The sequence below is a fragment of the Spizellomyces punctatus genome (genome assembly GCF_000182565.1).
Source record: "Spizellomyces punctatus DAOM BR117 chromosome Unknown supercont1.4, whole genome shotgun sequence".
In the NCBI taxonomy this organism is placed as follows: domain Eukaryota; kingdom Fungi; phylum Chytridiomycota; class Chytridiomycetes; order Spizellomycetales; family Spizellomycetaceae; genus Spizellomyces; species Spizellomyces punctatus.
Genome location: NW_015971540.1, coordinates 1,484,717 through 1,510,308, shown reverse-complemented (window position 1 = coordinate 1,510,308; position 25,592 = coordinate 1,484,717). Strand labels below are relative to the sequence as shown.

General features: G+C 47.7%; 14 protein-coding genes across 14 annotated transcripts; 5 read left to right on the top strand and 9 right to left on the bottom strand.

The window, feature by feature from the left end:
• Positions 1 to 60: 60 nt before the first annotated feature.
• Positions 61 to 3,771, bottom strand: SPPG_02969 (uncharacterized protein; the record flags this gene model as incomplete). Its single annotated transcript, XM_016751256.1, has 17 exons — positions 61 to 101; positions 158 to 345; positions 412 to 845; positions 910 to 980; positions 1,048 to 1,213; positions 1,290 to 1,506; positions 1,574 to 1,788; positions 1,852 to 1,941; positions 2,002 to 2,235; positions 2,299 to 2,379; positions 2,434 to 2,508; positions 2,581 to 2,672; positions 2,741 to 2,768; positions 2,844 to 3,095; positions 3,165 to 3,344; positions 3,409 to 3,531; positions 3,595 to 3,771. 17 exons carry the CDS (start codon positions 3,769 to 3,771, stop codon positions 61 to 63), a joined length of 2,664 nt encoding a protein of 887 aa, XP_016610550.1.
• A 136-nt stretch (positions 3,772 to 3,907) lies between these two features.
• SPPG_02968 (uncharacterized protein) lies at positions 3,908 to 5,662 on the bottom strand (the record flags this gene model as incomplete). The annotated part of the gene is made up of 3 exons (XM_016751255.1): positions 3,908 to 5,282; positions 5,345 to 5,472; positions 5,543 to 5,662. The coding sequence occupies 3 exons, from the start codon at positions 5,660 to 5,662 to the stop codon at positions 3,908 to 3,910; spliced, it is 1,623 nt and encodes a 540-aa protein (XP_016610549.1).
• A 551-nt stretch (positions 5,663 to 6,213) lies between these two features.
• Positions 6,214 to 7,443, bottom strand: SPPG_02967 (uncharacterized protein; the record flags this gene model as incomplete). Its single annotated transcript, XM_016751254.1, has 6 exons — positions 6,214 to 6,547; positions 6,608 to 6,706; positions 6,768 to 7,056; positions 7,128 to 7,268; positions 7,328 to 7,362; positions 7,431 to 7,443. 6 exons carry the CDS (start codon positions 7,441 to 7,443, stop codon positions 6,285 to 6,287), a joined length of 840 nt encoding a protein of 279 aa, XP_016610548.1. The 3' UTR covers positions 6,214 to 6,284.
• A 106-nt stretch (positions 7,444 to 7,549) lies between these two features.
• SPPG_02966 (exosome non-catalytic core subunit RRP46) lies at positions 7,550 to 8,814 on the top strand. Its single transcript, XM_016751253.1, has 6 exons — positions 7,550 to 7,700; positions 7,763 to 7,876; positions 7,973 to 8,094; positions 8,157 to 8,297; positions 8,361 to 8,450; positions 8,515 to 8,814. Exons 1-6 carry the CDS (start codon positions 7,589 to 7,591, stop codon positions 8,611 to 8,613), a joined length of 678 nt encoding a protein of 225 aa, XP_016610547.1. The 5' UTR covers positions 7,550 to 7,588; the 3' UTR covers positions 8,614 to 8,814.
• SPPG_02965 (uncharacterized protein) lies at positions 8,808 to 9,429 on the bottom strand (the record flags this gene model as incomplete). Its single annotated transcript, XM_016751252.1, has 2 exons — positions 8,808 to 9,072; positions 9,158 to 9,429. The coding sequence occupies 2 exons, from the start codon at positions 9,427 to 9,429 to the stop codon at positions 8,916 to 8,918; spliced, it is 429 nt and encodes a 142-aa protein (XP_016610546.1). The 3' UTR covers positions 8,808 to 8,915.
• Positions 9,338 to 11,017, top strand: SPPG_02964 (uracil-DNA glycosylase). Its single transcript, XM_016751251.1, has 2 exons — positions 9,338 to 9,800; positions 9,950 to 11,017. The coding sequence occupies exons 1-2, from the start codon at positions 9,585 to 9,587 to the stop codon at positions 10,703 to 10,705; spliced, it is 972 nt and encodes a 323-aa protein (XP_016610545.1). The 5' UTR covers positions 9,338 to 9,584; the 3' UTR covers positions 10,706 to 11,017.
• Positions 10,925 to 11,878, bottom strand: SPPG_09074 (uncharacterized protein). The gene is made up of 3 exons (XM_016757228.1): positions 11,648 to 11,878; positions 11,425 to 11,452; positions 10,925 to 11,254 (listed from the first exon to the last, which is right to left on the bottom strand). Exons 1-3 carry the CDS (start codon positions 11,787 to 11,789, stop codon positions 11,179 to 11,181), a joined length of 246 nt encoding a protein of 81 aa, XP_016610544.1. The 5' UTR covers positions 11,790 to 11,878; the 3' UTR covers positions 10,925 to 11,178.
• Positions 11,879 to 12,059: 181 nt separating this feature from the next.
• SPPG_02963 (hemolysin III family channel protein) lies at positions 12,060 to 13,995 on the top strand. Its single transcript, XM_016751250.1, has 7 exons — positions 12,060 to 12,553; positions 12,612 to 12,950; positions 13,033 to 13,061; positions 13,122 to 13,189; positions 13,247 to 13,369; positions 13,424 to 13,552; positions 13,620 to 13,995. Exons 1-7 carry the CDS (start codon positions 12,255 to 12,257, stop codon positions 13,782 to 13,784), a joined length of 1,152 nt encoding a protein of 383 aa, XP_016610543.1. The 5' UTR covers positions 12,060 to 12,254; the 3' UTR covers positions 13,785 to 13,995.
• A 7-nt stretch (positions 13,996 to 14,002) lies between these two features.
• On the bottom strand, positions 14,003 to 15,506 carry SPPG_02962 (uncharacterized protein). Its single transcript, XM_016751249.1, has 5 exons — positions 14,757 to 15,506; positions 14,556 to 14,628; positions 14,433 to 14,481; positions 14,245 to 14,374; positions 14,003 to 14,178 (listed from the first exon to the last, which is right to left on the bottom strand). The coding sequence occupies exons 1-5, from the start codon at positions 14,760 to 14,762 to the stop codon at positions 14,104 to 14,106; spliced, it is 333 nt and encodes a 110-aa protein (XP_016610542.1). The 5' UTR covers positions 14,763 to 15,506; the 3' UTR covers positions 14,003 to 14,103.
• A 120-nt stretch (positions 15,507 to 15,626) lies between these two features.
• Positions 15,627 to 16,272, top strand: SPPG_02961 (uncharacterized protein). The gene is made up of 2 exons (XM_016751248.1): positions 15,627 to 16,006; positions 16,065 to 16,272. The coding sequence occupies exons 1-2, from the start codon at positions 15,708 to 15,710 to the stop codon at positions 16,144 to 16,146; spliced, it is 381 nt and encodes a 126-aa protein (XP_016610541.1). The 5' UTR covers positions 15,627 to 15,707; the 3' UTR covers positions 16,147 to 16,272.
• SPPG_02960 (uncharacterized protein) lies at positions 16,241 to 19,352 on the bottom strand. Its single transcript, XM_016751247.1, has 9 exons — positions 19,295 to 19,352; positions 18,749 to 18,960; positions 18,497 to 18,680; positions 18,236 to 18,442; positions 17,855 to 18,176; positions 17,656 to 17,796; positions 17,339 to 17,599; positions 16,521 to 17,263; positions 16,241 to 16,450 (listed from the first exon to the last, which is right to left on the bottom strand). Exons 2-9 carry the CDS (start codon positions 18,915 to 18,917, stop codon positions 16,366 to 16,368), a joined length of 2,112 nt encoding a protein of 703 aa, XP_016610540.1. The 5' UTR covers positions 18,918 to 18,960; positions 19,295 to 19,352; the 3' UTR covers positions 16,241 to 16,365.
• A 113-nt stretch (positions 19,353 to 19,465) lies between these two features.
• SPPG_02959 (uncharacterized protein) lies at positions 19,466 to 21,656 on the top strand. The gene is made up of 9 exons (XM_016751246.1): positions 19,466 to 19,703; positions 19,778 to 19,952; positions 20,013 to 20,138; positions 20,220 to 20,296; positions 20,362 to 20,459; positions 20,516 to 20,708; positions 20,778 to 21,151; positions 21,224 to 21,454; positions 21,512 to 21,656. Exons 1-9 carry the CDS (start codon positions 19,494 to 19,496, stop codon positions 21,522 to 21,524), a joined length of 1,497 nt encoding a protein of 498 aa, XP_016610539.1. The 5' UTR covers positions 19,466 to 19,493; the 3' UTR covers positions 21,525 to 21,656.
• Positions 21,625 to 23,181, bottom strand: SPPG_02958 (mitochondrial 54S ribosomal protein YmL7/YmL5). Its single transcript, XM_016751245.1, has 2 exons — positions 22,539 to 23,181; positions 21,625 to 22,475 (listed from the first exon to the last, which is right to left on the bottom strand). The coding sequence occupies exons 1-2, from the start codon at positions 23,126 to 23,128 to the stop codon at positions 21,920 to 21,922; spliced, it is 1,146 nt and encodes a 381-aa protein (XP_016610538.1). The 5' UTR covers positions 23,129 to 23,181; the 3' UTR covers positions 21,625 to 21,919.
• A 934-nt stretch (positions 23,182 to 24,115) lies between these two features.
• On the bottom strand, positions 24,116 to 25,378 carry SPPG_02957 (phosphoadenylyl-sulfate reductase). The gene has a single exon (XM_016751244.1). The coding sequence runs from the start codon at positions 25,219 to 25,221 to the stop codon at positions 24,304 to 24,306; it is 918 nt and encodes a 305-aa protein (XP_016610537.1). The 5' UTR covers positions 25,222 to 25,378; the 3' UTR covers positions 24,116 to 24,303.
• Between the last annotated feature and the right edge of the window lie 214 nt (positions 25,379 to 25,592).

Below are 25,592 nucleotides of genomic sequence, written 5' to 3'. Positions count from 1 at the left end.
TTCGTGCGATCTGCAGCATGTCGCCAAACATCATGTCTAACAAGCATCTTGGTCGCCACATCATCTACCAGAAGTTTGAGATAATCTACTAGTTGCACGGACTGCGAGAAACCATTAGTTTCCGCCAGATCTTTTAACTTCCATACCAAAACCTTACCATCATCATATGAGCTTCTCACTCCTCCATCCACGTTCATTCTGCGATAGTTGGCACTCTGATGCACGTCGTCTGATAACGCGGATAGGGAAGCTGTTACGCTAAAGTTTCGTGATGAGCTCGCTCCCGGAAGTGGAGTACGCGGAAGTTTGGGCCGGGTGGAGAAGGCCAAATCGATCTCTTGTTGTCTATTCATTGCAAAACTGTCAGTTGGGCCACTGCGAACCCCGAGTGATAAAATGGAAAGTACTTACTCTTCCACTGTTATGGGATGCCTCAGATCTCGCGATTTATCTTTGGATCCTCGCGCCTTATTGAGTTTATTAGAACTACCAGTCACCGAATTTGTCGATTGGCGCAGATGCGACGTTGAACCACTGCCAACTAATCCCTTGGCTCCGCCGTCTTCTCTTAGGGCAGCGGGAGCGCGCTGGAGAGGAAGTGAGGTCATCGATTTATACACTGTTGGTGTTCCGGGGCGAGAGGGTGTGCGTGGACGGAGAAGGTCGTGCGGGGTAAGGTTGAGGGAGGAGGGGTGACTCAGAGGATGATGAGGGAGGGAATCATAGGGACGAGTTGTTATTGGGCGTGGAGTAGCTAGTTTGTATTTGAGAAGGAGAGATGTGCCCGTGGGATTGCTTGGTGTGGGTGGAGGTAGATCGTCTGTATCGTCTTCTTCCGGTATATCCTACAAACGAGGTTTGATGCTTGAGCATTAATTAACAGTGAAGGTGTTCAGAGTCAAATCACACCTCTTCATCATCTTCAAAGTCCTCTTCTTCGCCATCTTCCGATACAGTATCGGAGTTGTCCGGAACCTCCTCTGTTATCCAGAGACAGTGAGATATTTCTCCCAAGCACTCGGAGAGTCATGACATGATAGGACATACCCGAGTTCAACTGCTCTGTTACGAAATCTATCTGTCGGACCAGTTGCTCGTCCGACGAACTTCTCAGGTACTGCAGCATATCTTCCATACCCATCGCGCGAGCAGCATCCCGTATACTTGGCTCCGTAAACAAGCTATAGAGCGTCCCGTTCACATAGGTTTTGACCTTTTGCAAACAGAAAATGTGAAGATCAGGTTTCTGAACATGGAGAAAAAGGGGGGCTAACTAACCATGTACATACCTGCAAGTTATCATGATCCATTAATGCCGTCAACATCTTCAAGGTCCGCTCCGGATTGGTTGCGCACTGTCTTTTTCCCGCAGTCCGAAGACAAAGGTTCATCAACAAGGCTGTACCATACTGAATTGTGTACTCGGATAAACCGTCAAGATCTTGCAACAGTTCAAGAAGATAAGGAATGACCATGACTGAGTTCATTGCGGATTGGGCCACTCGTCTAGATTCAAAGCCATTGGTCGTGTGAAATAAGCAAACAGATGCTGGCATTGGAGAGAGATGCTTACCTCAAGCTCAATTTTTGTAATATCCCCAGCACATTCTGCCTAAACACCGAATCAATTTCCTCAGCTTTCATGCATTCAACCAGTTTGGGAACCAAGTGAGAGTTTCTTGACAGATATTCTCGGCCAGAACAATCTGATGCAAGGATATTGATCAGTCTTGCGGTTTGGTCCTGTACTAGTTGCGAGGGATGGTCAAACAGGTCCAAGATAAAAGACTGACAGGGTGTAATTAAATATTAGCCGTTGATCTGAAACTGATCGCCTGCAAGCAATGTTACCTTTCCAGCAGCAACTTGGAAGAAATCGTTCGCAGTGTAGGTCATGAGGATAGTTCGTCGGTTAGCGATTGATTGAGATTTTGTAACGTGCTATTTTGTTCCGGCGTTCATTAGTACATATGTCATTGAAAGTGATCCATAACAACTCACCAGTCGTAGGGCTTGCAGCAGAAACGCTTGCTGCTTGTGTACTCTAGGGTCTGTAGTCGGCGTAAGATCCCTCGCGATAGCATTGTAATCTAGGTACTGCTCCAATGGAATTTCCGGCTCCACAGTAGTCCTCGGTTGGTGCTCGCTAGGCTTGGGTTCGGCGGCCAATGCAGCGTGGTTGTTGATTGTGCTTGTGGATGATTGCGCTTGCGGCGATATCTTGCGTGCATCCTTCTAGGGAGATGCCTCAGATTATGACCGCGCAGAATATGCTCGGAATCCGCTAGTTCAGCATACCTGTCCATCAGAAGCTTTTCCTTGGTTTTGCTTAAATGATGCCAGTCGCTGGCAAACCCCTGACAGATAGGCTGGAGTTATCTGAAGAGACCGTTAAGCATGCAAATGTGTAAAGCGATGACCAGAGAGGGGCACCTTTTGTCCGTTGATGCACGCAGTTAGTGTTTGAACCAGTTCTGATGCGATAGTAATCAGGTTATGGTAGTCGTTCTGCCATTTGCGACACATTAGGATTATTCAACTCGAAAGTCTCCAAAAATGCATAATTGTCCATGTACGCACCTGAAGGGTTCGATGCTTGGAAGACAATGCAAACTCACGTTCTTCAAGGTCGCCTAGCTGCTTACGGATAGCTTGGGCCTCTTGAGATTGTTCTATAGAATGCAGAATATGATTAAGAACGGTGCTTCGGGCGATACTTAGAGAACCGTCAGCACCTTACCATGAAATGTTTTCCCCGAATCATGGGACTGATCAAGGACAATGGTTAGCCATGAACTTTTGAGCACAGATGACCTTGTCCCGCAATTCCAGCTTTCTCTTACCTCTTCGACAACTTTTACTAATCTGGGTCTAATGCTACCTCGCAGCGCACTTCTCAAGAACTGCTTCAATCTCTCCTCCAGATCCGCCACCCAAGCATGCTCAAAAATGTCTTTGAAAGAAGGATGCATTCGAGGGTCCGGAACATATGGCAGGGCGTAGTAAGAAAGAAACTGGGTCGTTTTACAGAGCTCTGCACCACGAGTCTCCAAGAATTGTTTGAAAGTGTCCATCGTTACTGGGAGCGAGTGATGCTAGTTTACATGTCGTCAATCGTGGCAATTAAGGCAGCATAACTTAAAGTCAATAGGATTACTTCCTACCTTGGCAGCGGTAGCGCTTACCCCCGGATGTATGGGGAACACTGCGAAATATACGCTCAACAGAAACTCCAACTTTTGATATAGCGGGTCAGATGCGCGGACAGAGGATGGAAACTGGTCGTCCCACAGCGCAAAGAATGCTGCACGATCCCCATTTCGGAATGATATCAAAAAGCGATTCTGGAAATTAACAGTGTTCAGAAAAGCCGTTATTGCTTAACAGAATGTGGAAACGTTGTAGCACCTCTGCCTCCTCCAATGTTGATTCCACCCCACCCCCATCTGATGCATCAACCGGCCGTCCTTTGTCTCCGCATTCTGCATCAAATATATCAATTGTCTTTGAGTAATTGGCAAATACCAAGTACTAAAGCAAGGCTATATATCAATTTTCCCTTCAATAGGCGGTTAACAAGAAATATAAAAATACCTCTCTTATTAAGCTGTTGACGGATATTTCCTTATCAATATCCATAACGGACTTGCTGCCAGCTCTTAAATACAATCGTTTGGCCAAGATGTTGAAAGTAGAGGTAAGATCGAAGGGAAATGCGATTATGTAATCATGCGGGGTTTGCCCGCCGTGAGCCAACCCGCTTAGATCCATACGCAAGAACGATTTTATTATTCACTGCACGTATGCTCAAACAAGGCCAAATTACACGAAATTTGAGCGTCCTTTCGTCGTTACCGTCCCCACCATACTGTCCATTTACCCCACCGCCGCTCCCATCCTCAGTGTACTAAAATGATACATTACCTTCAGGACCACCAGCCAGAAAACGCTGCATAGTCGCACTTTGGGCCTCGAGCTCGCGCAACTTGGCACGAGTCCGCGCAGCACGTTCTTGAATAGAAAGAACGGCAGATTTTGCCTCGTTTTTAAAGCCGGACATGTTTGGAATGTCGACTTTTACAGAACCAAGCCGGCAATAGGCGCTGATGGCCTCTTTTACTTGGTCCGCATTATCTTCCGTTCTGAAGGTCACAATGACCTGATCCGGGTCTTTTGTAACCTCAAGGAACCCTCGGAATGCCGAAAACACATCCCGCAAATCTTGTTTTGAAGTTGACGCAGATACACCTTTAAGAGACAGAAATGCCCGAAGCGGCGCTTTTACCCGCTCTTCGGCAGCGGGTTCAGTCCGAGGCGGCGATGTACACGGCTCTTTCGCAAGTTCCTTAGCAATACTTGTTGTTAGGGGCGGCGGGGCCGACGTTTTCAATGCTTCCTTCATTTCCTTGATAGGGCTTCCAACAGGTGTAGAAGGGGACACTTGCTTTTCGGGCACCGGATTGAATTGACAGTTCGACGGACAAAGTTCACCCGTCCGGTAGAAGGTTGTCAACAGATTAGTAGACTCGTTCAGGTGTTTAAGTGCCGCTTCGGCATCCATGGGCCGGACAAAGACGGCAATAATACAGTCCTCACTGAAGAATGCGATATGGATAAAGCCCTTATAGCCTTCGAGCCACGTCTCTAGGCGCCTCTGCGCCGTTTTACGTTTTTTCGGCAAGCGGATTTTTTTATCCAAAGCTATGTGAATTCCTTTGGTGGATTTGCGGACATACGTGGGTCCATCTTGCTGTGTTCCTCCAGCCTCCAAAAACACAAGCGCAGGCGTTTGCGTAGTGAAATATCTGAACGCCCGTCTGGCCATTGCTGGATCGGAAAACGTAGCAGTGCAGTTGATGGATCCATCAAAGAGAGCCTTCTTCCAGCCATAAAAGGAAGCGAGGAGGTTGATAAGGACGCTAATGTCACCTCCGTAGGGAGAAATAACGAGGTTCTGATGAAGGCTGGTCCGATCCGGTGCATTTGCGCCCTCTTTTGCCGCTTTGAAATCTCCATAGGAATCCTCTTCCGCAATTGGCTCGATTGGATTGCCCTCTTTATCCACAAAGAACACAAGCATATCCGTCTTGCTAGTGAGATAATCAATACACCCATAAGCATGCCGAACGGTCCGAAACTGGACGATATGACCTCGGGTCACTGCCCGTCCGCCACGAAACCCTGGAAGATGTTCAACCATTTTACAGATGGCTGAAGCACGGACAAAAGTTCGGGGTATGAAGACAAAGTTGGACTCGACAGCAGAAGAAACGTCAGGGTATCTAAGTTAAAAAAACCTTGGTCGGTTTGCAGGCAGCTCTATCGAGATCTTATAGGTACTTACGGGCCAGTTTCTGGATCGCCATGCTGCCAATAGTCCCAGCGAATGTCGACGCTTGCCGGAAGTTTATTATTAAGGTGCTCCAAGGCGTCTCGTGCGCCTTCCATGGTGTCAAAGGTCATAAGATAAAACTACCGAAAAGGGTAGCTGTTGTGAGCTGACACTGTACTCAACAATCTGACTACGAAGATACAAACATACATGCTTGTACAGGAAGAGCAGCTTGAACTCTGGAAAGGTGTCCAACGCCTGAAGAAGGTCCGCCTCGTCCACCCCTGTGGGCAACGGCGGGTCCAAAACAAGCTGGGAACGTTTTGGCATGCTAATAAAGTGATTAAAGTCCTAAAGTCTTGGGTGTGCGGGAAGGACGAGGCTACAAACGAACGGCGGGGCTTTACGTGGGAAAAGTCCAGCGCGTGCAGATTAACGTGTGTCCGAAACTAATCAAAAAACGATGGCAATCGAATTCTGTTACTGCAACATAAAAAGATATTCGCTGCTATTCAAGATGGATTTGAAGGTTGGGTTTGCATAAAGTTTGACATGACATATGGAGGTGCAGGGCATAATGCAATGTTACAAGGTTATTTTGCACCCATACATGAAAATCTCAACTGGGTTGCGAATGAGCAGCCAGCTGTTAAGATTCACATCTTTTACCAGTCGCAAGTCAGTGGTTTCATCCCTACACAACCTGTATATGGCATAAAATGCAAAAAGGACAGTCGCTGCTCGCTGCGTTATCTCTTCACAGCGTTGACCTTTAAACGCTCAAGATCATCGGAGCGGAAATTCGACAGCCCTTGATGACCAATAACACGTGACATTCGTATGTAATCGATCGAGCATTAAAAGTCGACATGGCGAGGAGATTGGGACGGTTGCTGGACCGCAATAAGTAAATTGTAAATTTGGTAAATAATAAACTAGAGTTATTCCTCATCTACGCATTCAACTGTCGCCTCTGCTTGATTTGCTGAATGATCCTATCTGTAACTTCCTCCGCTGTATCCGTCCGTCCAAAATGTGCAACGTATTTTCCGTCAGGGTCTACCAGATAAAAGAATATAGAATGGTCCACAAGATAGTCCGCCTCATCATCGTCCACTGCTCTCGGCGGTGCGCTAAAGTACAGACGGTAGGCTTTTGCAACTCGCTTGATCTGTGCATGCGTTCCAATCAACCCTACAAATTTGGGATGGAAGTCTAAAATGCCCGTTAGGATTTAAACAGAGCCATATTGACATGAATATGCACGGTGCTTGCCTCGGACATATTCTTTTATTGCTTCGATCGAGTCACGCTTGGGGTCGCACGAAATGAAGATGGGAACAATGGTCTCTTCAGTATAGCCCTCCTTTTTACCTGCACGAAGGCATTAGCCTGGAACCCAACCACCTCAATACAGATCTCAGGGACAACGTACTCAACGTATCGACCACTTCGGCCATCTTCTCGAGTTCCTCTGGGCAAACATCGGGGCAAAACGTATAGCCAAAATACAGGAGCATGTATTTGCCCCGATAATCAAGGTCTGTCACAGGCCGTCCATTGTGATCCACCAAAGAGAAGGGTCCTCCAACTAATGGCTTGCCGGCACTCTCATTCTTTGACGCCTCTCGCCGGGCTTGCAGCTTTCTCTTCTCGTACTCAAAATACCCGAATAGAGCGGCTCCACTGACAAGGAAAGCTCCTATACTCTTCCATGTGAGCCTCTGCGAAGTGAAGCAAATTATTGCGAATGAGAAGCAGCAAAGATAAGTGGGCCCGTTTACTGACGGCTTACAGAAAAGTCCTCCTTTGTCTGTGCTCCCTTTGGAGCGGCTTGCGAATACTGCCGAATGGAGTGCTGTGAAAGTAGCAATGTGCGTTGGCGAAGCAAAGATACAGGGCTTCTGGACAGCGTCTTTGCCAAATGACGTTCTGCCTAAACAGTTGTTATGAGTTCGCCAGGTCTGCTAAAATGCAGTGCGAAGGAGCCATTACCGCGCAGCTATAGCGGACAGCCCTCAGTGCTCGAGCTGAAGGGACGACTACATTAATATCTTGGGAGTTTGAGCTTGTATCCCATATCGATCCTCTGGCTTACCCGCTGTATTCATTGTGTAAGTGAAGCCAATGGGTCAAGACCAAGTTCTGGTGCGTGTTAACTCCAGTTCTCTTATTGCCATGGTAATCGCCGTGAAGGCCTATGTGTCGCGGTGATCTGCAAAGTTGACCATTTCTCCAAAGACGATTGCTGCTACAATGACGCAAAGAACAAGACCTGATAAACGGCACTCGCCGAATGAGATGCGGCCCTTTTACTGCAGTTCGGCTCTACTCAGTAGAGCGGACGGGTCAGTTCGGTTTAAGTCTGGTATGCTACAGCAGAGCTGCAAAGCATCTTTGCCCAGAAACTAAAATATGGCAGGTTTACAGGTGACAGTGCTGTCATGTGTTCCGTTTTTGGGCCGATGGAGGTGAAGCTGCGTGACGAAAAGTTGGACAAAGCCGTCGTGGAAGTCATATTTAAAACTGCAGCAGGCATGACTAGTAAGTGGAAGACTATGACGTTCGCACAAGTCGCAGACAGAATGCCCTCTATATGCCGGCTGCCTTTTCTAATCTAATGTGGTTACCCATGTGTAGCAACCAAAGAGCGAATGTATGAAAGAATAATCCGTCAAACTTTGGAGGCATCCATACTGAGTGGACTCCACCCACGAACATCAATACGAGTTACCCTGCAAGTTCTTACAGATGACGGAGGGGTAATAGACCTTCTTTGCGCGATATTTTACAAGCAATGTTTCTCACTACATACTCCAAAAAGATATTATCAACTGCCTTGAACGCCGCTACACTCGCCCTCGTTGATGCAGGAATACCTTTGCGATCGCTGGCGGCCTCGGTAACCTGCATGATAGATGATACAGGGGAGCTACTTTTGGATCCGACTGCGATTGAGCTGGAGGTGAGTTGCATGAGCGCTAGAGACCGCCTTGGAATGTCCTGACCTTTTTCATATGAACTTTAGAGATCTGCATCCGTGCACACATTTGCCTTTGACAATGTTTCGGAGGGCACATTGGCAAACATGTCGACGGGATTGTTTACTGTGGACGAAGTAAGTCAAAGAGTATGGTTTACCGTACTGTGGGCGCCAAGCAAACTCACTCCCCACTTTCCAGTACATGAGATGCTATGAGACATGCCGATTGGCCGCTGTGTCTGTGCAACAATTATTCAGGACATCCTCCGAGGGGAAAGTACGGAGAGAATATGGATGAGAAGGAAACCAGAGTATGTACCCTTGGTATTGGATATCGCAACTCCTACCCGCCGTGGATGGGAGATCGTACCGGTGGGACATGAATCTACACCAAACTCCTATAATCAATATCTAAGGATTGCAGCATTGAGCATCCGTATTATCCTGGCTAAACAAAAAATCGTTAAAGAAATAGTGCGCCCATAACGCAAATCACGGCATTCAACATAATCTATTATTTAGCTGCTCCTCCCCAAGGCAAATCGTGTCGACCCACGTAACGTCAAACACACATGTATTGCATCATTTCTTAAAGATATCCTAGTCCTTCTGTTCCCGCGCTTCCAGCTTGTGCTTCCAGAATCCACCCACAACAGGAATGTTCTGGAAGATATCGGTACGGGCGATGGGAGTTGGTTCGAGGAAGAAGAGGACAGTGATACCGGCTGCTGCTCCCCAGGTGGCAATGACGGGAGCGCTGCAAATGGACAAATGCACGGTTAAGTCTATCTATTGGTAATTTCGATTCTGTGATTGCGCGTGGCAGGTAAATCATGTCTTACTAGTTGCGAATCTTCTCAGGGTGGACGAGGGGTGCAATCTTGCGTACCCAAGGGGCGACAGTGGTCCATTGCTGTGCAAACACCATGTTTACGTTGTTTCGTGCAGCGTTTTGGGGTGATTGGCGTGATGAGGAACAATGGTTAACAACCTGCTGTGTTATGAGGAAGAGTCGGTCTTTCTTGTTCACGACGGCCATTCTCGGACCATTTTGATGTGGCGCATTAATGACTTCTTGATAAGGGTAAATGAACAAGCCACCTGCAAGCCGCATGGTAAGGACGGGCAAATCGCTCCTTCTCCTCGCCATTTGTCCCACTTGCATCCATCGCACCACCGCACACTGCACCCAAAGTGTTCTGCCTGGGACTACCATTACGAGCTCGCGTCTCCTGTGCTCTCCCTCTAGCCTGTACGCGCTCAACAACAATGATACGAAAATACTTTAAGCCTGTAGAAAACACCAGCGAGGATTGTTTGCCTCCCAAGAAACGCAGACTATCCGCCTCTGCGACGAAGGAGCTGGAGAAGAAGACGGATGGGGTGGTTGAAGTAGTGAAGGAGGATGTGCTGGAACCGCAGCCCTTGGCGTCAGAAGTAGATAACGGTGTGGGTGAAATAAAACAAGGGCTGACAGAACAGCAGGTAAGAAAGTCAGCAACGAACGTTTCGCTGTGTCTCTTGGTGAGCGGGACGACCATCTTGCATCCTCCGCTAGAAGCCGGCTAGAATCTTTTTGATGTTGACTATCATGCGTAAAAGCGCTCACTGCTATTTTCCTTTTCGCATTGCAGGTCAAAGCGATCGAAGCCAAACGACTTGCTGCTCTAGCTTTACGCGAAAAGTCCGCCCTCCTGCAGCTTGAAAAAGAAACCATGTCCCCAGATTGGTATAGAGCTTTCAAAACCGAAATTGAAAAGCCGTATTTTCTCAATATCAAACGAGCCCTAAACCAAGAATACGCTCGAAAGGCGACAATATACCCAATCCCAACAGAGATCTACTCATTCACAAAATGTTCATTGGAAAACATCAAAGTGGTTATCATTGGTCAGGATCCTTATCATGGACCTAATCAAGCTCACGGACTGTGCTTCTCAGTCAAGAAGGGTATTCCACCTCCTCCGTCCCTCCTTAACATATTCCGAGAACTGGAATCTGATCTCGGTCCAGAAAAGTTTACGAGACCCTCACACGGTTTTCTGGAAGGATGGTGTACGGAAGGTGTCTTACTCCTGAACGCAAGTTTGACCGTCCGAAAAGGCGAAGCCAACAGTCATCAAAATTTCGGCTGGGCTCAGTTCACGGACGCCATCATAGCCTATCTGAACAAAACGAAAACAGGGCTTGTATTTATGTTGTGGGGCGCTTTTGCGCAAAAGAAAGGGAAAGGTATTGATAAGAAGAAGCACTTGGTATTGACGGCGAAGCACCCAAGCCCTTTGAGTGCCAACCAGGGAGGATGGTTTGGATGCAAGCATTTTTCCAAGGCGAATGAGTGGCTAAAGGCAAAAGGGATAAAGGAAGTGGACTGGAATCATTTGCCATGAGTCCCGTACGGTATATCGCGGACAGACTTTCATATAGCATGAGATACCCAACGATAGGGCAGTTTTTCTTGATCAATGTGGATAGATGTTGTTTTTTGGTGGTCATTTTGGGGATGTTAGTTAATATGCTAATGGCTCTTTTGGCGACTGGATAGCAAACCACGGCCCTCGCTCATTATGCGGTGGACTGCTTGTAATTAGGTATTTCGGATGAACGCGGCGGAGACTTGCCAATGGAGAGCCCCAGTAGATTCGATTTGCATGTTTATGAGCGTGATGGTTGGAAATTTCAACTTCCCAAGTTGAGCCACAGCTTTCGCCACTCCTTCTCATTTGGTTCTTCACTCCACAAAGTAATATCTTATTGGTTCTAACTAATAGCACCGACAAAATCCCACGCCCAAGGAAACCGTGATAGCAGGACTGATTCAAAGGACGAATAGCCAAAGAAACGGGGTAGTACGAATGCTCTCCTATTTGTGTGCTTCGTAGTACTCTCCAGCAGCGGCCTTGAGCTTTTGCCTTGCGGTATCGCGGCGAACGTTGTTGCTAAGAGATGAAACAAGCTTGTGAGCAAAAGTTTCACGAAATCAACGATGATCTTTTATATGCGTAAAGGTTGCTTCTGCCGGGATTCAAGTGCATCGTGTCCCAGCATGCGATGACGAGGGAATCCTTGCTAAGCCCTTCCCGAGACATGCAACACTCGTTCAACTTACACAATGTTCTCCCACTTTGCGCTAGGACCTGGTTACAATGAAGAAAAGGGTGAGATAAGAGCAATAACCAAAACATGGAACAATATTCTGTAATACGGCCCGCGAACATATTGTCACTTCATTCCCCATGCCTCCGTGATCGCACATCCTCCCAAAAGTCTCGTTCCGATTCAACCCAACGACATAAACAGTAGATCGCAAATTGAAAATCAAGAATACGTACTGTCCATCATCTTGGTGTGAGCAAAGCTGAAGAGGAAGAAAGCCATGGATCCCGAAATGAAAAAGGGAAAGTAAAGCTTGAGGATGGTGGCGGGCCATACGCGTTGGCCGAGGAAGGTGCGGTATGGAGCTGCAGCAGCCATTTTCAAATTGCGGCCTTGATTTTTTGTTCGAGATTGGGGTATTGCGCAAATGCTGCAAATGAGGGTCGACCTTTTGCTGTTCCTTCGAGTCGCTCGCCTTCGGCGCTTGACGGCTGCAAGTGGCTTGTGGAATCTAAGGATGACGTTACGCCCTCTGATTGGAGGATTACACGTGATATTTGCGCCACGAACGTGTCCATTGTTGACATGGCAACAAGACACGCGCTGGACCGACTGGATCGCATAAACGGAAGATCGACGGCGTCCGCTCGCCTTCGTTCGACGACGGAACTGCCATCTTGTCCACCAAGCACAGCGCGAACAGCCTGTTTTTTCAGGCAGATCGTTTTAGAAAAATAGAGTCGTCGGAGCTTGAGCTGATTTGCGTGTGATTTGCACTTGGGTCGAAGCACCGCAACTTGTCACGCATAGTTCAGCATTTGCTTTAAACGAGGCCGTTCAACAATGTCGCCGAAGCAAACGGCTCATATCACGGCCGTTCTCGACGACTCTTTGCGGAGCGCGACATCCGTCGAGGTCTCTTCCTATGAGCAGCGCATAGGAGCAGCACGACGGAGACAATCGCTCAAGGCAGACCCAAGCGCGGAGTCCACACCGTTATTAGACAAGGCTGCAACTGATCCAGTAAATGTTCCTGCCACTTCGTCCGCTGTTCTCCGCGACCTACGAGACTATGATCAGTTCACGCAACGAGAGGGGGAACCGAACAAATATACCGTACCCATCAAAGAGATGCCAGATTGGTATGTATCAGCGATGACTTTACGTCGTCCTTTTCATATTCATTTACAAGTTTCTCAGGTATGTGGATAACGTCTACCTACTAAAAGGATACCGGAGAATAACGAACTCTTACCTGGGATGTGTAAAATCATTAACATACCTGCACAACGAAACTGGCAACGTTTTTACGCACGCGCTAGGCTTTGTGGGCTTTGTGGTCCTTGCGCAAGTTTTTTATGGGTGGTTGACGGTTGAAACAAGTACTTGGGCCGATATCTTGATCATAAGCATGTTCTTCTTGGGAGCGGTTGTTTGTCTTGGATTATCGACCACCTTCCATTTGTGCTGCTGTCATTCCAGAAGCGTTGCGGCAGTATGGTTAAGAGGAGATTATGTTGGTATTGTTACGCTGATCATGTAAGTCGAGTGGCCGACCTGTACCCGCCCCTGCTGCTAGTAGAGCACTATGATTGATGTATCACTCGACCTCCGACTCTAGGGGATCCTTTGTTCCTTCGATTTATTATGGTGAGCACTGATCGGTATAGGACAAATACCGGCACTTGGTTAACTCGGACTCTCTGCTAGGATTCTTTTGTAGCCCTAAATTGCAGGCTGTTTACCTCGCCGTAATTGTCATATTCGGAATCGTAACGGTACGCGACCCACTTTGGTGGTCGACGTGTGCAAGCGACTTACATATCCAATTTCAGATTTGTATTACGGTTTCTCCCAAATTTTTTGCTCCACGTTATCGTCTGCTGCGAACAGGCCTGTTTGTATTAATGGGCCTGACTGGCGTCGTCCCGTTGGTACACGCATTGACGAAATATGGGGTGAGTCCGTCTCCGTTGCGCCAAGTTTCAGCCGCATCTGACTTTCCTATCCAGAGTCAAATGACAAGACATGCACTCTCGTCTGGCTCTCTTATTTCTTCTGGTGCAATATACTTTCTCGGCGCGGTTGTATATGCTTGCAGAGTTCCGGAGCGCTGGGCACCAGGAAAATTCGATCTTTGGGTAGATATCAACTCTGCACTTTCAAGTGATACGTACGGCTGATCTCCCGTTTTTGATGTCTTGGCAGTTCCACTCGCACCAAATATTTCATTGTCTGGTCGTAGCTGCCGCGGTTGTCCACTACTACGGAGTGGTCGAAGCATATAGATGGTGGCACACCTACAACCTTCAGTGCAGCATGGATCCCGAGGCAGTTATCAGAAAGATGATGACGTCTCTGCATTTTGCGTAAAATAGATTTATTTCTACGAGGGGTATGGGAAGGACTGGCGGACTTTGTCGGAATAAAGAGGACCGCAGTTGCATAATGCAATGGTGTATTTATACAACCTAACACAATAGCGGGTGTTTCGGGCCCAGACAAGAGCAATTGCACATAATGTGGCCGAGGAGAGGCATGTGAAGCATTCTTCTCTGTATCTAAAATATAGGGTGATCAAACAAACATGAGCTTTTAGTGACTTTGTGAAGTTTTATTTCCAAAAGGGTAAATATGTACATTCAACGGAACAGGTGTCCAGGTGTTATGTGGGATTCTTGACCACTACAAATCATTGGGCAGGCTGTGGCTCGACAGGGGCTCCAGGTGCTCCTGGGGTAACGCTAGCCGGTTCTTGTACCGTAGGCTATATGCGATCAAGGATGAGTATCTCTACTGGTCTCAAATCCATCGCAGCCTCAAGGTGACATACTTGATTTGCTCCCTTAATCTCATCAAGCCGCTGCTGTAACTCTTCAACTTTGCGACGTAACTCCTCATTCTCATTACGCAGAGCTTCCACATCAACGTCTGATGGGCCTCCAAGAAATTGTTTTACGTAACTGCGATACGACTAGTCAGTGAGATGCTGTCGTTGCAAAATCTTCACTCGATACCTACTCCATGGCATTTTCAGGCTTTTCAGGTTCTTCATACAGGCCAACGAGAACTAGCGTATTTTTCGTTTTAGCAAAGAACAACTTATTGTGACCTGGCCGGCAGCTTCAATATCTTCACACCCACCTTTAGTCAAGGCATCAATGATACCATTCTTTTCAAGGTATTTTCGAAAGTCTTCTTTCTTGTGATCGCCAGCCTGTCAACCGGAATATGATCTGTAAGCTGAGGGCCTCACGGTCGCCTACTTGCAACTTGGCATGTCCACAGCCGGCTTTGGAGTTTTTCTCGCGGCAGCCAGCAAGGGCTTCTTCCTTTATCACTTACCGCCATACTTAACAAGCTATAATTTTATGTCTATCGTTGGTACAGAGTCGATGGCGGGGCGTGAACTGTTGTTGTTTGCCCGGATGGATGGCGGGAGTGGAAAGTGACCGTTCACGTGATGATGCTTACGCACTTCAATGCGGAGTTTTCAACAACATGCAGTTGCATATAAACAAATCAACAGGTACAGAACGCTGATAGGATATCAGTAGTTATTACAGCGCAGACGAACAGAACAAAAGAGGCATGTTGGAATTTCTTGAGCAACGAGGTAGAACTAGTCGGTTTCTAGTGTTTCAACTGGTGAGACGTGGGGATTGTTTTTGATGATTGGCGGTACCCTTTTGTGGATGGTAGCTTAAGCGACAAGGAATCAAGGTCTTGAGCACGCACCATAGGATCTGGCGACATAAGAACAACCGAATAGTCGCATGGATGCATATCTATAATAGAAAACTGTGTTCATCCGCTTCATGTCCCAAGACAGGTGTAAGCTCTCGACAACGCGTTCCCAAACCGGACAAATTGTGAACGTAAGACACATGCATGAAAGGAATCTATGAGCTGCAGGAGAGAAACTTGACGGTCATCGTATACGCTTACTCATTTCTACATCGATGACGACCATGGAATGATTATGTAGTGCCAAAAGACAAGCGATGCACCGGCAGTCAACGCATTTTCCTATACCGCAACTCGACATTTCAATGATACTTCCCAATGTTCCTCCATGATTGCATGCAGTAGAAACAAATAATCTCCATAATGCATTGGGCAAGCAAATGGAATATGCCTCATCTCTCAAACTGCATGACTCATGCCATCATAATGACTCATCCCCGGCAATACACGTGATGACTTGCGTGACCTCATTTTCGGGAACAAAATATAAAAAGCAAAACGCATCTCATCGCGACACGGCACCCAAGTCCATAACAAAAACGAATAACAATGTCCGCACTCCGTCTCGTAGCGCGTCCCCTCCGCACCGTTCCCCGGTTCACCCGCGCAATGACCACAAACATCCGCGATGCCGGTGGTGCATTCGCCAAGCGCGAGGCAACGGAAGAAGAGCGATATGCTTGGGAGCACGAGAAGGAAGTTATCAAAAAGTTGAGGGAGCAGCTCAAGTTGAAGGAGCAGGCTGCCAAGAAGAAGCTCGAGAAGGACCCTAGCTTGGATCCTCAATTCCACAAGGAGTTGGAGAAGAGTGTGCATCTCCACGGAAAGGCAGGATCGGATGCTTTCAGGTAGGTCTCCAAGGTTATTTGCATTTCTTGTATGTCATTGTACCGACAAGGTTTGTAGCAAAAGGGAATCTGCTGCCGAAGAGCGCTACATCCGAGAACATGAAAGGGAGGTTGCAGAACGGAAGACTGGCAAGAAATAGAGGGTTTATGGACAGGGGATGACCTACAGACCAAGAATGAATATTCTCCAATACATGAAGCGTCATTTTTAAATAATTTCAAGATGGATAACCTGTTTGACATCGCAAATGCATATATTCAACACATTATTGCAATAGTTTTTACAGCAAAAGGAGCATTCTCCAAAGTATATTACAGCACGACACGGACAAGATATGTTGCATCATTCTTTTGAATGGTTAATCATAGCTGATCTCCATTTCACCAGATGGAACAGGATTATCGAGATCATTGTAGCTACGAATCTGGCGTGGATCGCCGCGCCTGAGGGTTTTTATAAAGGGAATTAGACAGATCGTTCTTGCACATTAGCAGGTTTTCAGAGCACACTTACGAATTCCTCCTATCGGGGGGTGGCCCCAATCTTCCAGAAACAGAGCCTCTGCCACCTCGCCCATTGCGCTGCCCTCCTCCATTCATTCTCATTCCCGTGCCCGCTGGCATCCCCATAGGCTGCATCATCTGCATTTGTGCCATCATTTGCATTTGCATTTGCCAGGCAGGGTTCATGAGCGGCATTTGCATTTGCATTGGCATCATCGGCATGACAGGAACGGCAGGGGCTGCACCGACAGTTTGCGTGGCATTCCCGTTCAGTGCGCCGAGAGCCTGTCGACTGGGGTCCACCTTGGTTGGATCCCTGATGTAATTGTTGAAAAATTCAACCTCCTGTTTGGTGGAGGCGCAGACTTCGGCGTGTTTCGATTTGATATGTTTCTTGACGAATTCATCGCCTTTGAAAAGCTTGCTGCATTCTTGGCATCGGTACTTCCCCTCGCTCTCCTTCTTGACATGCTTGCTAAGGTATTTATCTAATTCCACTTCGAGAGATTTTCCACCTAGTTTAGTTATCTCTGGACCATCAATCGGCTTCCGAATGCGCAGGTCAACACGCAAGTCCAGTCGATCGGTCCAGTCTTTACGGATGTCCTTGTCTTCAGGAGGCGGTGGACGGCGAAGATAAACAGCCGATCGGCGGGCAAAATCCTCTGGACTTGCACTCTCAATACCACCATAGTAGTCATAATTGTGAACGACCCGAAGATAGGTTATGTAAAGGTCCAAGGACCGCTTAACCTATTGGAATTGCATTGAGATTTAGTGAGCACGCATTGCGAGGTTCATAATCGAGACCTCATAGCCACTATATACCTTATCGGTCTCCTTCTGGTCACCATCAGTATCCATGCTAGTATCCAAAGCCGGCAGTATAATGCTGTTGAGGCGATTGGCAACCAGATCTGCACCAGAGCCTTGGTCAAATCCAACTTCCTCGTCAAGCACTTGAGCCAGCTGTTTAATTTGATCGAGGTCATGCCGAAGTCGCTCCGGTCTGCTAGTTTCGCCGGGAGCCACACGAGTGCGGGACTCCAGAATGTGATGGGGAGCAAGATGGAATGTGAAGTTGTCGATCTGAAAGGGTAGCCGTCAGCAGGAGGCTGCCTTCATGTAGCCAAAAAAAAACATACCGATTTTTTATTCAGCTCGTTAAACGCTTTCATCATGTCAGTCCCGTCTTCAAACACAATCCAGCCAAGGCGATGCATCGACTTGTCGGGTTTGGGGTCACTCAAAACGAGATACTTGAAGCCCTCGACTTTTTGGACCAGCTGATGATCAAAGAGCTTAATACTATACAATAAGTACTGTCAGAAAGCATTCACCTACCTCCACAATCTTCTGACGTTTCATGCTGGGCGGGACAGTTTTGATGAACAACGCATAAACAGGCTCAGAAGTCTTCTTGCCTACAGGTACCAAGGTTTCCTCTGGTTGCTCCTCTTCTGCCTTGATAGGTTTCACATCTTCGTCCTCCTGTTTGTCCACAGCATCATCGCCCCCAGATGCCGCCGCTGGTTGATCGTAGTTGACGTCGTCGTATTTGCCTTCGCCTAATTCAGTTTGAAATTTGGCTAGCAGCTCGTGCCGGCGCTTGTTTGTCTCTTCCTTGAGTGGTCTGGACTCGACGGGATGATACTTTTCGCGGAACCTGTTGTAGGAGTGGTTACCATAGGGTTTCATAGAGAATAGATACTATTGAATGCGTACCATTCATTGTTCTTTTCTGTGCTGAAGAACTTTTGATGCTGTTTGTTGGTGAAATTCTCTTTGTAAATTTCGTATCGACGTTCCAATTCTTCTTGGCTCATCGTGGCATGGCGGCCATTTTTCTTCCTGAACTCTTGTCGCGCGAAATCCGCGAATGCTTCGCGTGAAACAAGATAGTCCAGCTTCATCGGGTCTGGCAGATTTTGACTAACAAGGAGAGTTAGCAGAACGCATATCTATTAAGACTCCAGAGTAAGTCACCTCTTTCGTCCATCGTAGTGGTCTCCCATCATCGGAAAAAAGGCTTGTCCATAATCCATGAGAGGCACGGGCACAGTGGCGCCGCCGAACCGAGGGGGAGGTGCATATCCATCCCGACCATAGTCAGGTATATAGGTATCCAGCTCTCTGCTACGAGATCGACGACGCTTGCCGCGACGTTCGCCTAAAGTTGTATTACCTCAGATAAGAAACATTGTAAACAGATTCGATCCATTAACCGGACCTACTCACCAGTAGGTTCCGGCGAGCGACTCCGACTTTTGCTGCGCTCCCGTCGCTTGCGATTATCTATTGTTCGTCCGAACTCGTCCACCTCGACTCCTTGTGCGTCATCATCACGTTCACGCTGGAACTTGTCCCGAGTGGATCGACCGCCATCGTATTCGTCCGGAGAAGCCATTCTGTTGTCACTCGCCAACAGACACAACTTTACAGAAGTACGTCTGGAGCGATGTAAATATGGGGTGAAGTTAGCGACTGGGTCCAGTTGGCGCACCAAAAGGTTCCAAAAAGTCGGTCCAGCGAAAACCAGATCAGTTGCATGAATCGTCACAGAGAGACAGAAAATAGACTACAGACTCTGACTATCAGCGTAAACTGCCCCCAAAGAAGCGCCAGAGAGTTTCATTCAAATCACAGCCTGTGTTCTCCCTCCTCCCCACGGACAAGACGACAAGAGATGACGACAAGCCATTCCAGACGACAAGCCAGAAGACAACGACATGGACAACTACCCAAAATGACAACGATTGGTAGCAAAGAGGAGGGATAACTCACCGAACGGTGCCTTTACGCTTTTCCAACAATCTGTTTCGCGGTAAAGGCAGATGGAAAGCTTCGACTTTCTCATGGATGGAAGGGTTGACCAGCAAGCTTTGTAACTAGGCAACAGTGGCACAGCATTCCATTGCTGACTTGAAGGACTCTTTTTGAGATCTTGCAGCTTGAACATTTTATCGTCCTGCAATTTAACATTATGGGGGGAGAAACAAAGTTCCATCCATACACGGCAAAATCAAAGCGAAAGCAAGCAGCAGGGGATGCCGCACCTGCTGCTCCGGTCGGGGCCACGGTTGTTGCGCAATTCAAAAGTCCTGAAGGGGAAGTGTGTGGGCCTCCTTTGAACCTTCCCGCCGACGTCAACCCAGAGCAGCTAGCGCTCTTGTTGAACAACCTCTTGCAGAATGTAAGATAATTATATGCAATACTTAAAAACGTATAAATGTTAAAAAAAAATATGATTCTTGAACGGCACTTTAGGAAGACCCACTTCCGTATTCCTTCCTCGTCGACGATACAGAAATCACGCAGAACCTCCATGTTGATATCATCCAAGGCCTCCAGCGATCTACAGAAGACTTGGTTACTATATTATACCGTCCACAAGCGGTTTTTCGTGTTCGCTCTGTTACTCGGTGCAGTTCTTCGCTAACTGGTAAGCTACTTGTGTGCAGGAATGTCATCACTCATGGGTAACTACAGCTCCAGAGCATAGGACATACGGAGGCTATACTCTCGGTATGCTTTAGTCCGGATGGAACACAGCTGGCAACGGGATCTGGGGACACAACAGTGAGAATATGGGATCTAGCGACCGAGACCCCACAATTTACGCTGGAAGGTGTGTGTGGATCTTGATAAATGACGACTCAATGAGAGTTCCATATTACATGGGCATAGTCTAAACCGTTCGGATTGGTAGGGCACAAGAACTGGGTCCAGATTGTGGCCTGGTCCCCAGACTGTCAGATCTTGGCGTCTGGAAGCATGGATAGTACGGTATGACCCAGCTTTACAGGAAGGCTGTGACTTTCTTGAAACTGAACTATATTTGTGAATATTAGATAAGATTGTGGAATCCCAAAACAGGTAAACCTATAGGCGATGCCCTCCGCGCTCATTCGCAAGTCATTACAAGCATATCCTGGGAGCCAATGCACCTGTAAGTCTTCTGTTAGTCTACATTTTGATGCATGATAATCTCTCATGCCGCTTTAGCAATGAAAACTGCAATCGCTTTGCATCAGCGTCGCGTGACGGCACTGTCCGCATATGGGATGCGACCTTACGAAAGGTCCTTATGACACTTTCCGGACATACGGGTCCTGTAATGTGCGTCAAGTGGGGCGGCGACGGGTTGATTTACTCTGCATCTAGAGACAAGACGATCAAAGTGTGGGAGTCGACGCAGGTATGCATTGTGTCTGTAATAGATGAGGTATTGTCCGACTTGAGTTGTAACCAAACCAATACTCCAAAGGGCAAGCTGGTCCGCTCACTGGAAGGCCATGCCCACTGGGTCAACCACCTCGCCCTCTCTACCGATTTTATCCTCCGCACCGGCCCCTACGATCACACAGGTTCTACCTTCCCCGACAGATCCACAGCCCATGCTGCAGCGACGAAACGCTACAATGCTGCAACAGCCAATGGAACTCGGAAAGAACGCCTCGCATCCTGCAGCGACGATTTCACAATATTCTTATGGGAACCTAGTACTGGCAAGAAGCCTATTACGCGGATGACAGGACATCAACAGCCTGTGACCCACTTGAGCTTCTCCCCTGACGGGAGGACAATAGCCAGTGCGAGCTTTGACAAGAGCATCAAGTTATGGGATGCTGAAAAGGGAGTGTGAGTTTTTGACTCGCTTTTTTTCACGTGTATATAGTCAATATGTAAACTCACATGCTACTTGACCACGAGTTTCATCTCAACCCTCCGCGGACACGTCGGTGCTGTCTTCCAAGTCTGCTGGTCTTCTGACTCACGACAAGTTCTCTCTGGCTCGCGCGACTCGACACTCAAAACCTGGGACCTGAAGACCAAGAAGCTAAAAATCGAGTTACCAGGACACGCGGATGAAGTATACTCGGTAGATTGGAGCCCAGCAGGAGATAAGGTTGCCAGTGGCGGCAAGGACAAAGTCTTGAAAATGTAAGGCTTTAGATCGATGAGCATTTGGTAACGGGCTAATCGTGTGTCATTCTCTAGATGGAAGCACTAAGCGGGAAACATTGAGCATTGAGCAACTCCTTAATTTATGTATTTTAGAACTAAAGGGGTGCAATTGTACCATAAGCAAAACGTTGTTTAAATTCATAATATTCGATAATGGCTGCTGTGTATTTGAGAACCAGATGCTTTGCATGACGGAGATTTCAATGCAAATTTATATAATGGTCCCAGTTCTATTGAACCGATGCGAAGGAATCAACAACTAGTACTAGTACTACATATATCTGTTAAACAAATCTGTAGACCTTTCATAAATACATGGTATGGCAGAGAATCAAATTGTCGGGGAATTCTAAGCAAGGAGAAACAATGCACCCGATATTGAAGGTGCTCAACCATGACACTTTCCAGGTAGAGATGCCATTTGCATCCACCGCAGTAGATCTATTGCTTGGAAGCTCCCTGTTGGGCTTGATGCATTTTCTTGAGCTTTTCAGCCATGGCCCTCCGCTCCTCTCTTGTCTTTGGCTTCCTGAACTTGGCCCATGGATCATTGGCATCCTCGACTTCCTCTTCCTGCGCCACGACTCTCTCCTTCAAGAATGGTACTTGAAACCCAGACAAGCACAGTACTGTCTCCCAATCGCTCTTTCCGGTTGTCTGGATGACGATATCCGTGTCAAACAACCTGGGGTACATGTCGAAATGGGGTTCAATGTCGGGAAAGTAACCAATGGCGGTACTGGGAAGGGAAAGTGTGATGGATCCATTGTCATCTCCAACGGGGTTAAGGCCATCCCATTCCCGAAGACGGGGAAGAACGCATTGAGTCATTTTGTCAAGGAATTCGTACATTTTCACACCGGTGAGTTCTACACGTGCGCCGAGGGGCATGCCTTCCCGGATCTTTTTCGAGGCGTCGCCCACGGTTGCAAAGAGAGGCTCGGCGCGGACGCCAGTAATGGATTGAAGGGACATGATGGCAGAGAGGAGGATGGTCCTGGAAAGATGTTGGCGGTTATAATGTGCCATCGCGCACCACATATTGTTATCGCCGACTTACTTGTTGGCGACTGCGGCCTCACTCCAAATTCTCAACATGACTTTTGACACAATGGGAAGTCGGGAAGGTAAGGGCGCATAAGGGGGAGGTGGGGGAGCGTCCTCCCGAGCATCATACTTTTCCTTTAACACAGTCGTGTAATCAATAGGGTTGAAGAGTCCTTTCCGGAACTTGCGCTTCAAAACAACGTCCTTCACTCTTGCATTTTCCAGCGTCAAGATATTTGTTGTCGTCTCTGAGGCAGGAACGGTTGGGAGTCTCTCAACAGGGACGGAGAAAAGGCTCTGCAAAGGTGTTTCGGGAAGACGTCTATTCCAGTCTCTTGTTTTCGAGAGATGCGACAAACTTGCATGGGGAGATGTGTGGTCGTAGGTGAGAACCATCAAGTCCTCGAGGAGGGAGTTGTAGTAGTGTTCTTCGAGACGAGCCCGGAAGACGGGAGGTTCTTGGACGGAAGGAACGGGAACTGTTGCTGTAGTGGCGAGGGTGGCATTCGGTAGAAAGGTTCCCTGGCGACGCAAAAGGTGGGACGCCCACCCCCGCTGGCTGGAAACCGACCGGGTGCTTTTTGTTGCGATCCTGGCGTGCATGCTGTTTTTACCCCAAGATCTCCACGCCAGAGTCCGTTTACCTTCTTGTCCTTGGAGATGCTCTCGCTGGTTGGGAAGGGCAACCCGTGCGTGGCGCAGTGGTTTGCAGCTGCGCCTCATTTCAAGGCTATAAAATGCGGGTTGCTGTTCTTTTTTCTTCCTTTGACGGACAAACATCTCGGAGAATCGCGTTCGAAGCACACATACGGAGCAACTTTCCTTCGCGGGGTTGCTCATGGTTGCTTTGGGGAAAGTCCTCGAACACTTGGCAGAAAGTGTCGCTGCTCGCTGCGGGTCCTATCTCCATCCTTTTTTGCTCTGTGCCGCTCTTCCGCTCCGCCGTTGGCAAATACCTGGTCATCAGGAGCTGGTGGTGGTGGGAGGGCGGGTGAGAGTGTACTAGGGGATGTGGTTCGTTATAGCACAGTTATGCGATTGCAGTTCCGTTTTACGGGATTGTAACTCAACGAGGCTTACTCCTGAGCGTTTGTCCGTCCACCCCTTTATAAAGGAAGAAAAATATGGAGAGAGTAGGTAGTGTTTATCAATCTTGGCTGAATATCTTGTGTATTGTCTTTTGCCTTGTGGGCATGTTGACGTTTGCTACACTCTGTGGCTTCCCTTTTCATCGTGGGAGGTAACAATTTTTAAGCAAACAAGAGCATCCAACAAGCCGATACTCACCAAACGCTTCAATGCATCATACGGCGATTTGGTCTATCCTTGGCTTTACATTTCATTGTCCTTTGCTGCAACGTCACTTTTCCGTATGGCACGGCGGTGGTATCCATCGTGCTTGTCCCCTGCCTAAGATCCCAGTTAAATGGCTGGCCATTTGTTAAAGACTTATTGGAAATAATGTCGAAAGTATCCCAGATTGGTAGCATTCATAATACGGCACTATTTTGAGAGGTTCAAAGTAGTGTATCTACCAGGCAATCACATTGCAAAGTGCAAAAAGCATTAGCAAATGCAAGACAACTGAGATGTAAAGTGATTGGAAAATAATCTATTTCAATTGTGCCCACGTCCGTCCATCATACGATAACAAAAAAAAAAAACACAAAAGTGGGATATATAGATACAAGAAGAAACCCCAATCTCCAACTCATCCTACGCCATTATTCGACTTCAAGTATATGTGACAAAGAAAACAACTATTTGACCGCATCGCATCAAGAAGATGGGACAGGTTCCACCTCCATGACCGGCTCTGTGCCAGACGCTGTCAAAGCCGCTTTTCGCTTCTTTGCCGCCAGGTATGATGACCGCATGCGCAAGTAATCCTTGTGCAATCCGCACTCGGTCTTTGCTTGACCCCGCCACCGGCCATCACGCTCGTTCTCTCCGGGACGTGTTGGTTGGGTAGAGTGGACGTCGCCAATGGACTTGTATCCCTTGTCAATCAAAGGATTGTATGGGACATCATTGCACTGTACATATGCCCAAACTGTATCGTAATCCCACGATGCCAATGCGTTAATCTTGAGCATGGGAGGAGAGACTGTGTTGTCCAATTCAATGATGGGAATGGCAGCGCGATCGCCGTTTTGTGATCTCCGACGACCAGTAAAGTATGCTTGCACATCAAGATCCTCATATGCGCGACGAGCCGGTTCGACCTTGACGAGGTAGTCGTAAATGTCCGGCTCCGTCTCCCACAAGCGCTCTCCGTTCTTGTTTTCAAATTCCTGACGATCTTCGCACGCTTGAGGCTTGTAGACGTGGAGAGGAGCGCCATAGTGCTTGGCAGCACGATGAGCCAGTTCAATGGTCTCATCAAAGTGGTATAAGGTATCAACAAATATCAGCGGAACGAGGTGATTGACGGCAACGTCTTCCTTTGGACCACGCTGGCGGTCTCTTTGTTGTTGAGCGTGCTCCTTGGAGACTTTTGATATCATGTCGAGGATGACCAGACCCGTGAGACCAAAGGCTGTTGTTTGATAGAGATTTGGCAGGGAAACGATGGCCCACTCTATAATCTTTTGCGGTTCCAGATGGGCGAGCTTTTGGTTGAGGTGAGCCACGTAGGCAGGAGTAAAGACAGTGTCAAGGCGAGTCTTGCTGGTGGGCGTTGTGGATGGAGACATTGTTGTTCTGGTCGTTGTCGTCGTTAGAACTGTGTGGGGGAGAAAGGCACAAGTTCTCTTCTTTATAACAAATGTCCCAAAAAAACTCGGATTTCTAATGCCTCGTCTGCGGGGATTTGCTCGTCAGGAAGGAAACCTTCTTCCCCACCAACTCAGTTTGCATTAGTAAACCCATCAGTCTTTTTAAATGACACCATTTCCAGCCAATCAGCGACGAGGCAAATCGCGTCTTCTTTATTGGTTCCATCCATATACATTCCAATTACATCACAGATATGGATCAATTCATAACAACGTGCATTAACGTTGGATGAGATGGTTTGTTGGAACCAACAGTCATCTCGTCGTCGAGTTTTGGGCGAAGGTTGCTT

Bases quoted from the DNA above. Each gene is read 5' to 3' on its own strand.
- SPPG_09074 (XM_016757228.1), bottom strand. From the start codon at position 11,789: ATGGCTGCTGCAGCTCCATACCGCACCTTCCTCGGCCAACGCGTATGG. The intron at 11,453-11,647 runs GTACGTATTCTT...CATTGTAACCAG, and splicing joins TCACACCAAGATGATGGACA to GTCCTAGCGCAAAGTGGGAG. The intron at 11,255-11,424 runs GTAAGTTGAACG...TTCATCTCTTAG, and splicing joins GCAAAGTGGGAGAACATTGT to CAACAACGTTCGCCGCGATA.
- SPPG_02962 (XM_016751249.1), bottom strand. The intron at 14,375-14,432 runs GTAGGTATCGAG...GTCGTATCGCAG, and splicing joins AAGCCTGAAAATGCCATGGA to TTACGTAAAACAATTTCTTG. The intron at 14,179-14,244 runs GTATGTCACCTT...GATCGCATATAG, and splicing joins AGATTAAGGGAGCAAATCAA to CCTACGGTACAAGAACCGGC.
- SPPG_02963 (XM_016751250.1), top strand. From the start codon at position 12,255: ATGTCGCCGAAGCAAACGGCTCATATCACGGCCGTTCTCGACGACTCT. The intron at 12,951-13,032 runs GTAAGTCGAGTG...CTCCGACTCTAG, and splicing joins GGTATTGTTACGCTGATCAT to GGGATCCTTTGTTCCTTCGA. The intron at 13,062-13,121 runs GTGAGCACTGAT...ACTCTCTGCTAG, and splicing joins TGTTCCTTCGATTTATTATG to GATTCTTTTGTAGCCCTAAA.
- SPPG_02960 (XM_016751247.1), bottom strand. From the start codon at position 18,917: ATGGCTTCTCCGGACGAATACGATGGCGGTCGATCCACTCGGGACAAG. The intron at 17,797-17,854 runs GTAGGTGAATGC...TTTGATCATCAG, and splicing joins AACGTCAGAAGATTGTGGAG to CTGGTCCAAAAAGTCGAGGG. The intron at 17,264-17,338 runs GTATATAGTGGC...CAATTCCAATAG, and splicing joins ACCAGAAGGAGACCGATAAG to GTTAAGCGGTCCTTGGACCT.
- SPPG_02966 (XM_016751253.1), top strand. From the start codon at position 7,589: ATGACGCAAAGAACAAGACCTGATAAACGGCACTCGCCGAATGAGATG. The intron at 7,877-7,972 runs GTAAGTGGAAGA...ACCCATGTGTAG, and splicing joins AACTGCAGCAGGCATGACTA to CAACCAAAGAGCGAATGTAT. The intron at 8,095-8,156 runs GTAATAGACCTT...TACTCCAAAAAG, and splicing joins TTCTTACAGATGACGGAGGG to ATATTATCAACTGCCTTGAA.
- SPPG_02961 (XM_016751248.1), top strand. From the start codon at position 15,708: ATGTCCGCACTCCGTCTCGTAGCGCGTCCCCTCCGCACCGTTCCCCGG. The intron at 16,007-16,064 runs GTAGGTCTCCAA...CAAGGTTTGTAG, and splicing joins GCAGGATCGGATGCTTTCAG to CAAAAGGGAATCTGCTGCCG.
- SPPG_02957 (XM_016751244.1), bottom strand. From the start codon at position 25,221: ATGTCTCCATCCACAACGCCCACCAGCAAGACTCGCCTTGACACTGTC.
- SPPG_02958 (XM_016751245.1), bottom strand. From the start codon at position 23,128: ATGCACGCCAGGATCGCAACAAAAAGCACCCGGTCGGTTTCCAGCCAG. The intron at 22,476-22,538 runs GTAAGTCGGCGA...ACATCTTTCCAG, and splicing joins GAGGCCGCAGTCGCCAACAA to GACCATCCTCCTCTCTGCCA.
- SPPG_02959 (XM_016751246.1), top strand. From the start codon at position 19,494: ATGGGGGGAGAAACAAAGTTCCATCCATACACGGCAAAATCAAAGCGA. The intron at 20,297-20,361 runs GTATGACCCAGC...TGTGAATATTAG, and splicing joins CTGGAAGCATGGATAGTACG to ATAAGATTGTGGAATCCCAA. The intron at 21,152-21,223 runs GTGAGTTTTTGA...CTTGACCACGAG, and splicing joins TGGGATGCTGAAAAGGGAGT to TTTCATCTCAACCCTCCGCG.
- SPPG_02964 (XM_016751251.1), top strand. From the start codon at position 9,585: ATGATACGAAAATACTTTAAGCCTGTAGAAAACACCAGCGAGGATTGT. The intron at 9,801-9,949 runs GTAAGAAAGTCA...TTCGCATTGCAG, and splicing joins AAGGGCTGACAGAACAGCAG to GTCAAAGCGATCGAAGCCAA.